The sequence below is a fragment of the Lynx rufus genome, unplaced genomic scaffold, assembly GCF_022079265.1.
Source record: "Lynx rufus isolate CCGP_SWC_20201006 ecotype Redwood Valley unplaced genomic scaffold, mLynRuf1.p SCAF_28, whole genome shotgun sequence".
NCBI lineage: Eukaryota > Metazoa > Chordata > Mammalia > Carnivora > Felidae > Lynx > Lynx rufus.
The window spans coordinates 9,430,519-9,443,778 of NW_025814843.1; the positions used below are offsets into that span (position 1 = coordinate 9,430,519).

Below are 13,260 nucleotides of genomic sequence, written 5' to 3' on the forward strand. Positions count from 1 at the left end.
CTGACTCTTCTCCCCTGAATGCACGCTATGCCTTGAGATGTTTTGGGGACGCCGCTGAGCAGAGACTGTGTTCTGGGCAGCCCAGCGAGCAGAGGTGGCGTGGAGGGCTGGCTGGGAAGGGTGAAGGCCGGATGCTGGGGACGGCGGGGTTCTACGCCTAGGGGACGAGAGCCAGGCAGAGGAGGAACTGGAGGAAGAGATGGAATGAGGGTTCTTGGACTCCAAGCAAGAGGACCCTGGGAACCCCAGTCACTCACTGCTGAGCACCTTGCCCTCAACAGTGCCCGGGGACCGTGTGACGCCTCCGATGTCCTGGTGATGGCAGAGAAGGCAGATGCCTGGAGAGGCAGTTTATGCCAGGCCGCCTGGGCTCACAACTTGTCCCCTTCCGGGGAAAGCAGAACCGAAATAGGAAATCAAGAACTCTTTCTCACGGCAGAGAGTCGTTTTCAAGTTAAAAAACAAAACAAAACAAAAACAAAACCTAACTTGCGCAAATGTATGGTAAGCCTTCGTGGAAGACACATTGCGCTCGTTACTGAGGGAACCAGCAAGATGGCAGAACTGGTTTAAAGGAGGGTATGAGACCCTTGATTGAGGGAGTTGCTCACAGGGGGCGCCTGGGTGGCTCAGTCGGCGGAGCATCCAACTCTTGATTTTGGCTCAGGTCCTGATTCACAGTTTGTGAGTTCGAGCCCCGCGTCAGGCCCCGTGCTATCCGCCCTGCTCTCTCTCTGACTCTCTGCCTCCCATAAATAAATAAATAAATAAATAAATAAATAAATAAATAAATAAATAAAATAGATGATAGATAGATAGACAGATAGGTAAAGTTTTGAAGACAAGTTCCTCATAGAAGCGAGAATAGGTTTGCAAAATTAGATACGAAATTAGTTGAGGTGATAGAGGAGGATAACGCCATACCCTGCGGGGTTCTCTTTTCTACCGAACAAAAGCCAGTTCCCTCATCTGACGTCCCCGGGTTCGCCTCTCGTTTCCAGAACCTGAGCCCTGCCTGATTCATCAGTAGCGAAGAGTAAATGAAGCTAAATGACCCTTCTCTGCATGACCCTTCACTGGGCTTCTTAGAAAGTGCTTTAGTGAGATTTCCGTGTCGGCCCGTGGGACTATCGTGGCCTGATTCCTGAGTGCCCCCACCCGCCGTCCACCCCCCCCCACCGCCCCCAGCCGAGGGAGGCAGTGGGGCGGAGGCTGGAGGGGAGGCCACGGGAGAAGCTGAGGCTGAACCACTCAGCAGAGTCACCAGTACTTGGTCTGAGGCCACTGTGGCCTCACATCCTGGAGCTGTGAGGCCTTTGGCAAGACATTTCTTTAATTTACAGGAGCTTTTTTCTTTTTTTTTTTTTAACCTCATCTGTAAAATGGGAGTATAATAATGCCTCCTCCCTTAGAGCAATTTGAAGGTGAATGCTGGCCTCCGTGGATCTCACGTTGCTGGGGGCAGTAAGGATAGGGCAGCGGTACCTTGAGAGACAGGTCCTGATCAGGTTACGGGGCGAAGATGACAGGGGACCATGGGCCCTTCACCCAAGGAGCCGTATGGAGCCAGTTGCCATGGCGATGAGTGAAACAGCCGATCCTGCTTTGATGTGGCTGGGTGGTGGAGGAAGTGGGCAGGTTATCAAGCCTTCGGGCCTCCCCCTTCTTCCTGACTCCACCCCAATAGGGTGGCCTGGCTGCCTCCACTCTGGGGGTGGCAGGAAACCTCACGTCAGTGCCACCGGGTCCTGCCCACTGCAGCCCCTTGGATTCAGCCCACATGTTTGTCAAATATTTACTCCAAGCCCCCGCTAGCTGTGTAGACCACACCGCTCGCCTGCAAAGAATGTATCTGTAATCCCGAGGGGCGACAGGGGGCATCGTATGTGTGAGTCACTGTGCGGCTTTCAAAGCCCACAGACCTCGGTGGCTGCACCTCCCCTCCCCCGATCACAGCCCTAGGGGGTGCAGGGAAGAGTAGTACTATTCCCACGTCAGACCTGAGAAAACGGAGACTCAGAAGTTTCATGTTTCTTGCTGTAAAGTCGGGTGTGAGGGAAGGAGGAACGTGGGCGGGCTGTGGTATGACCTACGCTTTGTCACTTACTAGCTGGTTTCCTCGGACAGGTGACGGGAGCTGTCTGAGCCTCCCGGTCAAAAGTAGGATCGTGGGGCGCCCGGGCGGCTCAGGCTCAGTCGGTTCAGCGTCTGATTCTTGGTTTTGGCTCAGGTCATGATCTCACAGGTCGTGGGATCAAGCCCCGTGTCGGGCTCTGCACAGACAGCTCGGAGCCTGCTTGCAATTCTCTCTCTCTCCCCCTCTCTCTCCGCCCCTCCCCTGCTCAAGAACATTCTCTCTCTCTCTCAAAATAAATCAACACTAAAAAAAAGTAGGACCATCATTGTCGATGGTGATGATGATGATGGCGATGGTTGGGTTGGTCTCATCTGTCCTCAGGAACCTCCCCCCCCCGCCCCCACCTGGATATTTACTATTATTCCCACCTTCCAGAGGATGAACCTGAACTCCAGACATTGCCTACGCTCAGGTAGCTGACAAGAGCTCTACTCCCTTGAAGCTATGTCTGTTTGATTCCCAAAACCATATCCTTCGATGCCAGCAATGTATTCTCACATCTGCACAGAGCTATTTCTTTTTTTTTTATTTTTTTTTTTTAATTTTTTTTTTTCAACGTTTATTTATTTTTGGGACAGAGAGAGACAGAGCATGAACGGGGGAGGGGCAGAGAGAGAGGGAGACACAGAATCGGAAACAGGCTCCAGGCTCTGAGCCATCAGCCCAGAGCCTGACGCGGGGCTCGAACTCCCGGACCGCGAGATCGTGACCTGGCTGAAGTCGGACGCTTAACCGACTGCGCCACCCAGGCGCCCCATCCCCGCCACCGTTCTGTAAGCACTTTCCTCCCTGGGCCATTTCTCCTGCTGCCTTTGACCTTCTATCAAAGCAGGTACAAACCTGGGCTCGATCACCTCTGCCCATCAACTGGTAGCAGGTGAATTCTGAATATTCTTCAGTGGCAGTAAGTCTCCCTTGGGATCTTAGTGATCATAGACATTTATATTTCATACTTTTTTTAAGTCTCTGATGATGGAATAAAAGGCATAGATTCCTTGAAGCAAAGTCAAACATCGTTGACTAGCGGGTGGGGGTTTTAGTCACAGAACATCTCACCCCAAATGCACAGGTGTCCCAGGAGAAACTGAGGAACCATTACAGGGTAGAGGAGGCTAGGCTACAGGCAGTGTGGGACTCTGGATAGGATCCTGGAACCGAAAGACAACATCATGGCCAAAGATAGACTTCTTGTATCACAGAGTCACGGGGGAGAGATGTTGGGAAAGGAGGGAGCAGCTGTTCCAGAAACCACAGGGTGTGATGAGTTAGAAGTAAGCTGGTTGCCCAAAACAGAAACCCCAGAATAATAGTTGTGGCAACTCAAAGGGGTTTATTTTTTTTTTCTTACATTTAAAAAAAAATAAAATCCCAGTGGAAGGCAGCCCAGGGTTGGCACAGGGCTGAACATTCCAGAATCGTTTCTTTTTTCTGTTTCACCATCCTTAGCAGGAAACATTGCCCTCGGTGTCACTTCTTGGTCTAATGACCGCAGGAGCTGTGGCCATCATGTCCCCATTCCAGTTAACAGAAATGAGGAAAGGGAGGTTGCAAAATGGGGTCTTCCAGAAGCCCCCACCCAACACCTGCAAGGGAGGTCAAAAAATGTGATCTATCAACCTGTGCCCTTTGGTGAAGAAGAGGGAAGGGTGTTGGGGAGATGCGAACAGGTCCCCGCCATGTGTGACCCACTAGTAAGAGTGGCCCGGTGGAGCCGGACTGGGCCTGTCGGGGGGCGGGGACCACCGGCTGGGGCAGCAGGGTCACCACGCCTCACTCCCCCCAGGCCTGGTGGCCCTGCAGAGCTGGAGGCCATCCCGCAGGCATCTCCGTGGGTTCCTCCAGACTCTCTATAGAACGAACCAAGGACCTGAGTCCCAGTGACTCCGTGAAACCAGGTGGGGCTTGCTCAGGGGCTCCTTGTGTGCAGGCAAGGCCTTTGAGCTTTCTTCCATAGCAAAAGGAATGTGTACGGAAGGGTCAAGAGACCTCACTTGGCTGTGTGTTCTGAGGTCTGGTGCGGGGGGGACTGTCGGGGGGTGAGTGATGTCTCCACTACAGCATTTCACTGGGGGGCCTGCAGGGGGCCAGGAGGGGAGCTGGCCTCTGTCAGTCACCCAAGTGGCCACCAGATGGTGTCCCAGGTCCCGATGGCGGTAGCCAGTTTCAGGGACTTTCCCATCAAAATAAGCATAACTTCAACCTCTGAACATGTGACAGTTACCTAAGAGAAACATCAAACAAAAGGCCCCAAATCAAAACACTTAGGTCCTAAATTAGAATAGCATGACTAGTAATTTTCCACCATTGATGACACAAAAATCGTGGCCTTTCTGTTTACAGCTGTCTCTGACCCCGGTCTTGGCTTTGCACCTATCCAGGGGGATTGCCTTCCTCCTCCCGGCCCACACCCAGTCGCAGAGGGGCCTTGCCCCCTGACAGGGGCCCCCTTGAGGCTGCCTGCCCCCCTGAATCCCAGCCCCTGCTTCTGGTGCCCTTGTCGGTGAGGAGGGCCAGTGTTGTTTAACCTTACCGTGGTGGATACACAACCGAATCCTTACTGTCAAGGCTCTGTTTTCCAGCCGCGGACCTGGGTCAGGTCGCAGGAGAAAAGGAGAGACTTTGGGCTGACGAGGCAGATGAGGCTGGAGAGAAAGGCTTGGGGGTGGGGGTGTTGTGGCCAGGGGCAGGGACAGGACCCAGCCTGGGAGGGACAGGGTCAGGGAGACCCAGCTGTCCTAAGAGCCCGTGGGAAGCCAGGCAGGGGCGCGGAGGGCCATTGGAGACCCAGCTGGGGGGCCCGCACACCCTTGGGAGGGCCCCCGTGCCTCCAGATGGCCAGAGAGCTCCTAGGTGACAGCAGGCCGGCCGCCTCGCAGCCTCGGACCCTGTGCCCACCGTCTCAGAGGAGCGGATCTGCACGGGGCCTGAGTCTCGTCCCCAGGCCCCCGACCTCCTTGGCCAGTGTGTGGTCACAGCAAGGCACGATAAACCTACTGACTCTCGTTTGTTTTGGCAACAGGAATCTCCTACCAGCGGCTGGTGAGGGCCGAGCAGGGCCTGTCCATCAGGAGTCACCGCAGTTCTACCGTGTGAGTGCTCTCGAGGGGGGTCCCACATTCCCATACCCATGCCACCCCCCCCATGCATCTGGCTTTCTCTCCATCACTGCACCCCCAAATCCCCAGCCACCAACAGAGCCTTCAAGAGGACCAGGAACCCCTTGTGATAGCTGGTGACGTTTGGTACATAGGTTTGTTTCTCTGGGCTGAGAGGCTTTCCTCAGATTGCTAAACGGCTCTGAGACTTAAAAACGAAACAAACATTAAAAACCACCCGCATCGATCATGCCAGGTACAGGGCAAGGATAACCTCGCTCTACCCCCCCGTTTTCAGATGGGGAAACTGGAGGTCAGAGAGGCCAAGTGACTTCCCGAAGGTCACACAGCTACTGAGTGTCTGAGCCAGGATTTAAACCTCGGTCCTACTCAAAAGCCCACGAGCTTTCTACGATGTATTTCCGCCTGTTACTAAAATAGCATTTTCCGGGGCGCCTGGGTGGCTCAGTCGGTAAAGTGTCTGACTCTTGATCTCGGCTCAGGTCATGATCTCACGGTTCCAAGAGTTCGAGCCCCGCGTCGGGCTCTGCACTGACAGCACGGAGCCTGCTTGGAATTCTGTCTCTGTCTCTCTCTCTCTCAAAATAAATACACTTTTGAAAAAATTAATAAATAGCATAGCATTTTCCAAACCATTTTGACTAGGACCTACCATAAAAAAAAAATGCATTTTATTTATTTATTTATTTATTTATTTATTTATTTATTTATTAAGTCATCTCCACACCCAACGTGGGGCTCGAACTCACAACCCTGAGATCAAGAGTGCCGTGCTCCACTAACTGAGCCAGCCGGACGCCCCTAAAAAAAATGCATTTTATATGAAAGCCTGCTGTACACACACACACACACACACACACACACACACTGAAACAAGCTTTAAAAAGTGAAACTCACAAGGCGCCTGGGTGACTCAGTCGGTTGAGCATCCGACTTCAGCTCAAGTCACCATCTCGCGGTCCGTGAGTTCCAGCCCCGCGTCGGGCTCTGGGCCGATGGCTCAGAGCCTGGAGCCTGTTTCCGATTCTGTGTCTCCCTCTCTCTCTGCTCCTCCCCCGTTCATGCTCTGTCTCTCTCTGTCTCAAAAATAAATAAATGTTAAAGAGTGAAACTCACCCCTACCCCCTAGGATGGGCTGTGTCTCAGTCTATTCTATTTTATTTAAAAGGCAGCTATGATTGTGATCCCCCAGAATGATTCCATTATCCACTCATGGGTCCCGGCCGGCCAAGCATGTGGCTGCCGTTTCACCCGAATGCTCGAGAGCCCAGAGACCCCGGCCCTCTCACCCCCAACGCCAGGGGCTCGCACATTCACACCGTAGAGCAAACACCTATGAGTTCCTTCTAATAAAAACAAACACAACAAGCCCGAGGCAGGCTTTGGGAGAGGCAGAAAGGGTACAAAAATGCTTCCGTGTCGTGAGTAAACAACGCTTAACCAGGGCTGATCACCAACCCCTCTGCACTTACCGAGCTCCGGGCATTGCGGGAAGTAAAGCATACTATGATGTCCAAGTGTCACATCGGCCCCTGGAGAAAGGGATTTGTCAGATCTGGGGCCCAAAGAGGTTAGCAGGAGGAGCTTAGAAGAGAGTGGTGGTCTCGCTGTCGGCAGGAGGGAACAAGCGGGCGGAGAGAGCGCGTGCCCGGCTGGTCCCGTCCGAGGACTCAGCACGGGTCTCTGGAAGGAGTGATCAAGCGCTCAGTGAAGGAGGGTGGCCCAGTCACTCACGCAGGCCTGCCCCCTTCTCCTTACAAACAGAGAAACCGACATTAGTTTCCCCCTTGCACGATGGGTGCTCTGGCAGAGCCCGGTCCCGACGGCACCTGCTTCTCTGCGCCGGGTTTAAACACCGCGCAGGCCAGTGAGGACTGGAGCCGTGCGGGCAGGCCATCCTGAAACATCTACAGCTGGGACAACCGGGATGGCTCCAACACACTTGGAGAAAATGCAGCGGCGGGCGGTTGGTGCGGGTGAAGTGAGAGCGGTCACCTGCAGTTAACTGTTAACTGAGTGACTGACACCTTGGGGGTTCGCCTGGGCGTGGCTGAGATTTTCCATGACGAGCAAACGTAAATGCCGGCTCGGAGCCCAGGGTCAGGCGACGGGACACGCACAGGTGGCTGGGCACACGCTCCCCTCCCGTCCCCGTGAGACCCTGGGAGGTGGCTCTCCCAAGTTCAAGAAGTTCCACTTGCAAAGGGTCTTTGAAAATACTGGCTGCAAACTATCAAAAGCAGACCGTAAGCTTTCCCCTCGGAACTGGGACCCTTGAGCCCCCGGCCCGGCTCCTGGCCGCAGGCCCTGCCGGGCGAGCTCCGAGGACCGCCAGACGCCAGACGTGAGGTGCGTGGCTGTGCTGCCCTCCCCACAGCCCCGTCTCTGTGTCCCCAGCACCGTGCTGTTGTTGAACCCGGTGGAGGTTCAGGCCGAGTTCCTCGCCGTGGCCAATAGGCTGAGTGCACCCGGCCACTCGCCCCACAGCGCCTACACCACGCTGCTCCTTCACGCCTTCCAGGCCACCTTCGGGGCCCACTGCGACCTCCCAGGCCTGCACTGCAGGCTGCAGGTATGTGCCCGGGGCCCCTGGGGTTTATTTAGCATCACTCCCCCCTCCCATCAGAGCAGAGTCCCTCTCTGGCTCTGTCCCGGTGCTGCCGTCTCCCGGGTAGGCCGGCCTCCCCCCACCCGGGCCAGCCCGGCCCCTTCCCCTCTCTGGGCTGCAGTGACGAGCTCGGGACTAGCACTCCCCCCCCCCCCAAGTTGGCGGTGCTCTGGCCCTGGTCTGGGCCTTTCTCTGGCGCCCGTGTCCCGAGAAGAGGGGCCCCGGGCAGGAGGCCCGGCCCCCTGGCCAGCTGTGAGTGCAGGTGGGTGACGAGGCAGGGAGGAGACCGGTGGGTGCTGTCGTCGGCGAGACCCCCGGACCTGGAGGAGTGGGGCCGGCGAGCCGCGGTTCGGCAGCAAGCCCGTCCGCCCCTGGGGTTTCAGTCCAAGAGCCTGGCCGAGCTGGAAGACATCTTCACGGAGACCGCGGAGGCACAGGAGCTGGCGTCCAGCATCGGGGACGCGGCCGAGGCCCGGCAGTGGCTCAGGACCAAGCTGCAGGCGGTGGGAGAGAAAGCCGGCTTCCCTGGTGTCTTAGGTGAGGCTCTTGGGAGAGCCGGGCGCGTCTTCCCCGCGGCCAAGTGAGCATCCAAGCCGGCCGGTGGGTCTGCTCCACACAGTCCTTCGGGGACCCCCGGCTGTCGTTACCCTGGTGTCAGGGCTGGCCGGCCGTGGCAAGAGAGAAAGGGAGTGCTACCTGGGGGCGGGCGGCTTCGTTTTCCCACCAGAGATCACGCAGAAGGATGCAGTCCTCACGGGTCCCTTTGGAGGCCACGCCTCCCCCCCCCCAAGGAGCCTAGAAAACATCCTTTCTGCAGCTCCGCCCCTTCCAGGAGAAGGGACGCGGTCTTCCGTCACCCACGCCCGATGAGGTTCGGGCCCTGTCAGGGGAGGCTCGGAGGCTGAGTTGGCCGCATCCACACAGCCTGTAAAAAGGCCTGGCACCTACCTGGGCTGCTTGAACGGAGGGTCCTCAGGCTGCGAGCCAGGTGTCCCAGCTTCCCACTGAGTCTCGTGTGGCCCATGCTGGCGTCTTGTCTGAGACCCTTCCAGCCCTCACCGCCTGTGCCCCTGTCGTTACAGACACGGCCAAACCCGGCAAACTCTGCACCATCCCCATCCCGGTGGCCAGGTGCCACACCTACAACTGGAACCAGGACAGCTTCGGTGAGCCCCGGTTGGGGCCCTGGCGGTGCCCGCTCCCGTCTCCCAAAGCGGCCAGGGCGCTTCCTGTTCCCGGGTCTGTGCACCCGCCTCCCACCGGCCCCACCAGCTGAGCAGAGCCGGGGGAAGCGCTGAAGCCCCGGGCTGGCCTTTGACCTCCCTTCCGCCCTCTTCTCCTCCGGGCCAGTCGGCCTGAGCCTGTCGCCCGTCCCCAGGGTGTGCGAGAGGGCTTGCAAGGGCCCAGACACCCAGACGGTGCCTCCCCTTGCAGACGTCCTGCAGGAAATCCTGCTCCAAGAACAGGAGCTGCTCCAGCCAGGGATCCTGGGGGACGAGGAGGAGGAAGAGGAGGAGGAGGAGGAGGACGACGACTTGGAAACGGAAGGGCGTTGCGCCCAGAGGGACTCCCTGCTCTCCACCAGCTCCGCGGTCTTCCACGACTCCACCCTGTCCCTTGCCTCGCCCCAGGCCTCAGGGCCCACCCTGTCCCGCCAGCTGCTGACCTCCTTCGTGTCAGGCCTCTCGGACGGCGTGGACAGCGGCTACGTGGAGGACAGCGAGGACAGCTCCTCCTCGGAGTGGCCCAAGAGGCCTGGCGGCCAGGGGCGCCGGCTCCACCGCCGGCCGGGGCAGAAGTTCAACAGGATCTATAAACTGTTCAAGAGCACGAGCCAGCTGGTGCTGCGGCGGGACTCCCGGGGCGCGGAGGGCGGCGGCGCGGACGCAGCCCTGCCCCTGCGGCGGGCGGGGAGCCTCTGCGGCCCCCTGGACGGCGCGGCCCCGCCGCCGCCGGCGTCCCGGCCCCAGCGCTCCCGCTCTCTGCCGCAGCCCAAGCTCAGCGCCCAGCTGCCCAGCTGGCTCCTGGCCCCCGCCTCCCGCCACCAGCGCCGGCGCCCCTTCCTGAGCGGGGATGAGGACCCCAAGGCGTCCACGCTCCGCGTCGTGGTCTTCGGCTCCGATCGGATTTCGGGGAAGGTGGCTCGGGCCTACAGCAATCTGCGGTGAGAGCGGGGGGCGGGGGTGCGGGCGCCGGGACGGGGAGGAGGTGGGGGGGGGGGGGGCCGGGCTGCGGGCTTAGGGCCCTTAGGGTCCCCGCTTCTTACCACCTTCTTCCTCTGCCAGGCGGCTGGAGAACAACCGCCCCCTCCTCACGCGGTTGTTCAAACTCCAGTTCTTCTACGTGCCCGTCAAGCGGGGCTCCGGCGCCTGCCCCAGCCCTGCGAGCCAGACGCCCCCACTCCCCGCGGACTCCCCCAGGCAACCCAGCCCTGCAGTACGTCCCCAGCCCCGCGCCACGCGCCGTGGGGGCGCAGAGTAGGCGCCATCCATCGCCTGTGCCTCGAGGGGCACCTCGTTCTGCGCGAGCCTCGCTCCCAGGAGCGGCCCCTGCCCTGCGCTTGGGGGCGGCCCTTCGCTGCGTGACGTAGACTAAAAGCTGTTAGACTTCTCTCAGGGCCGGTGGGGGGAGGCTCCGCTTGGGGCCGCGGAGGGCGTGGGGGGTGCGCAGGGCCGTGGCGCAGGGACTGACCCTGGACCCTCCCCCAGGAGCTGGAGAGCACCAATGATATCTCCCACTACCTCGGCATGCTCGACCCCTGGTACGAGCGCAACGTGCTGGGTCTCATGCACCTGCCGCCGGAGGTCCTGTGCCAGGTCGGTGGCCCCCGCGGGGCGGGGGGAGTGGGGACACCTGCTGGAGGCCCCCTGGTTTGGGGGGGGGGGGGCGGGATCCAGCCTGGAGCCTCCAGGGAGGACCAGGAGGTCCTTGGAATTGAGCGGGAAGGGTGGGACGGAGGCTTGGCTGTGGGTGTCCCCCCCCCACCACCCCGAGCATTCGGTGTCCTGCCGGCCACCTACCACTCTGGCTCCGCCCCCCACCCGCAGCAGTCTCTGAAGGCTGAATCCCGGCCCCTGGACGGCTCCTCTGCCCAGCTGCCCATCCTGGCGGACATGCTGCTCTACTACTGCCGTTTCGCCGCCAGGCCCGTGTTGCTGCAGGTCTATCAGACGGAGGTGAGCCCCGCCCCTCGACGCCGGCGCCCCCGCCCCGCCCCCTGCCCTTGCAGCCCTTGGCCTCGAGCAGAGGGCGGCGGGGGCTGCCCTCTGATGCCGCCCCCGCCCTCCGCAGCTGACCTTCGTCACCGGGGAGAAGATGACAGAGATCTTCCTCCACTCCCTGGAGCTGGGTCACTCTGCCGCCACACGTGCCATCAAGGCTTCCGGTGCGTGCCGCCTGGGCCCCAGGGGGGACACGGGGTGGGCGAGGGGCCCCCCGAGACGAGAGGGAGTGACGGTCTGTCTGTGTGGCACAGGTCCTGGCAGCAAGCGCCTGGGCATCGATGGTGACCGGGAGGCCATCCCTCTAACACTACAGATTATTTACAGCAAGGTGAGGCCGGTGCTGGGGGCCCGGGCCCACTGGGGCCTGCTCCTGCCCCTGCTTCACCCAGAGGCAGCCCCCGTGTTCCTGGGCCCCAGTCTTTCAGCGGGGAGAAGGGGAGGGAGTGGACATCCTTCTCCCCTCCAGTGTTCTCTCCCCCCACCCCGCCCCCACCCCCCAGATGTGCTCAGCAGCTCCCAGCTGCAGAGCTGAGGGTGAGAGGGGCAAGGGTGCAGTGTCCAGAGGGAGAGCCCAGGGTCTGCAGGGCTGGGGTGCCCCGCGGGGTGTGTGGGAGCTGGGACCCGTGTCGGAAGGGAACCATAGGATTTGTGGGGTGCAGGTGGGAGGGGTGGCATGGGTCTCTGAGCATCACACCCGGGGTACAGGCCACGAGAACCTTGACCTCAAAGTGGGGACACCCCCCCACCCTCTTTCCTTCCTTCTTTCTTTCCTTTCGCCATTCGAAAGATACTCATTTAGCCCCTACTCATGCTGAGCTCTGCTGGGGAGGGGAGACAGTGGTGAGCAGAGAAGGCTAGGCCTTCTCTGCGACTTTCCTGGAGGAGCAAGACAGGAAACAACAGAAATGGCCAGGAGAGTATCAAAGAGCGGTGAGGGGTGACAAGGCAGTAAAAGGGTTGATGGGACAGTGATGCTGAGGCCGCTTACGTGTGGCGGCCAGGGAAGCAGGCAGGAAGGACTGACTAACAGAGCACTGCATGTTGGGTGTTTGGGGAATACCTCCCATGTCCCAGACCGGGGGATTTCCAAGAGTCAAGTGCTTACAGTCTAGAGGGAGCGGTAGATATTGCTTAGATGATCCCACATGATACATAATTACAACTGTGACAGGTGAAGGAGAGGTTCATGGTCCCCTGAGAACCTTTAAGAGGATCATTCAACCTGGTCAGGAAGGCTACACAAGGCTTCCCTGAGAAGGAACATGGAGTCAGCACTGGAAAGAAAACGAGGAGTTAGTTAATTAGGCTAAGAAGAGAGGGATATGCTCTCCAGGCAGAGAGAACGGCATGCGCAAAGGTCCTGTGGTGAGAGGGAACATGTCATCACAGGGCACTGAGGCAGGCCAGAGGGGCCAGAGCAGAGATGGTGCATGGGTGAGGCTAAAGGAGCTGGCAGGGCCACAATACCAAGGGCCTTGATTTTTGTCCTTGTCCCAAGAGCCGTGGACACCCTTTGAAGGGGCTCAAGTTGGGGGTGGGGCTGGGGGATGTGTGCCATGATTAGATTTGAGGTCTGGAAGCTCCCTCGGTTTGGAGGGGTCCGCAGGGGATGCGGGAAGGCCAGTTAGGAGGCTCCGGAGTTGGTTGTCCGGGGGGAAATGGGGGTGGCCTGCATGGGGGTGGTGGTGGGTTCTGTGAGCAGCAGGGCGTGGGGGCGGATCAGAAAACGGGAGGCCCAAACTCCTGGCTCTCAGTGTTCCGGGACCAGAAGCGGCCCAGGTCCAGTGCGGGGAGGCCGTGAGTTGGGGACAGGTCGAGTTTGGGTGCCCTTGAGAGACAGGAGGAAGTGAGAAGTGCAGTTGCACGGATGGGCCTGGCCTCAGGTGCAGGGGGGAGATGGGTGTGTAGGTGGCCTCGGGGAAGGAGCACGGGAGGCTCGTGCTTGGAGAGATAGTGGGGTGGAGAGTGGGGGGCCAGGAGGAGGCACCCCGAGCCCCGGGCTGTGTGATGGCAGGCAGACAGGCCCCGGTCAGAGGCAGGTGGGCGAGGCGGGGGGTGCAGACAGCAGTGAGCACAGCCAGGCACTCCTATGAGGTCAGGGGAGCCGAGGACTGAGAAACGCACTTGCGTCTGGCAGTGCGGAGGTCCCGGTGAAAGAGACGTCCAGACCCCAAG

General features: G+C 59.5%; 1 protein-coding gene across 6 annotated transcripts in view; it reads left to right on the top strand.

The window, feature by feature from the left end:
• Window positions 1-13,260, top strand: part of PIK3R5 (phosphoinositide-3-kinase regulatory subunit 5) — a 71,267-nt gene that overhangs the window by 54,950 nt on the left and 3,057 nt on the right. For 4 of the 6 annotated variants that reach the window (XM_047089635.1, XM_047089633.1, XM_047089636.1 and 1 more), the window contains exons 6-15: window positions 5,157-5,226; window positions 7,651-7,825; window positions 8,245-8,398; window positions 8,944-9,027; window positions 9,296-10,025; window positions 10,147-10,297; window positions 10,570-10,677; window positions 10,909-11,037; window positions 11,153-11,246; window positions 11,337-11,413. In XM_047089635.1, the coding sequence (XP_046945591.1) occupies window positions 5,157-5,226; window positions 7,651-7,825; window positions 8,245-8,398; window positions 8,944-9,027; window positions 9,296-10,025; window positions 10,147-10,297; window positions 10,570-10,677; window positions 10,909-11,037; window positions 11,153-11,246; window positions 11,337-11,413 (1,772 nt within the window). The remainder of the gene's footprint in view (window positions 1-5,156; window positions 5,227-7,650; window positions 7,826-8,244; window positions 8,399-8,943; window positions 9,028-9,295; window positions 10,026-10,146; window positions 10,298-10,569; window positions 10,678-10,908; window positions 11,038-11,152; window positions 11,247-11,336; window positions 11,414-13,260) is intronic. The other 2 variants (XM_047089634.1, XM_047089639.1) reach the window with 1 other exon arrangement.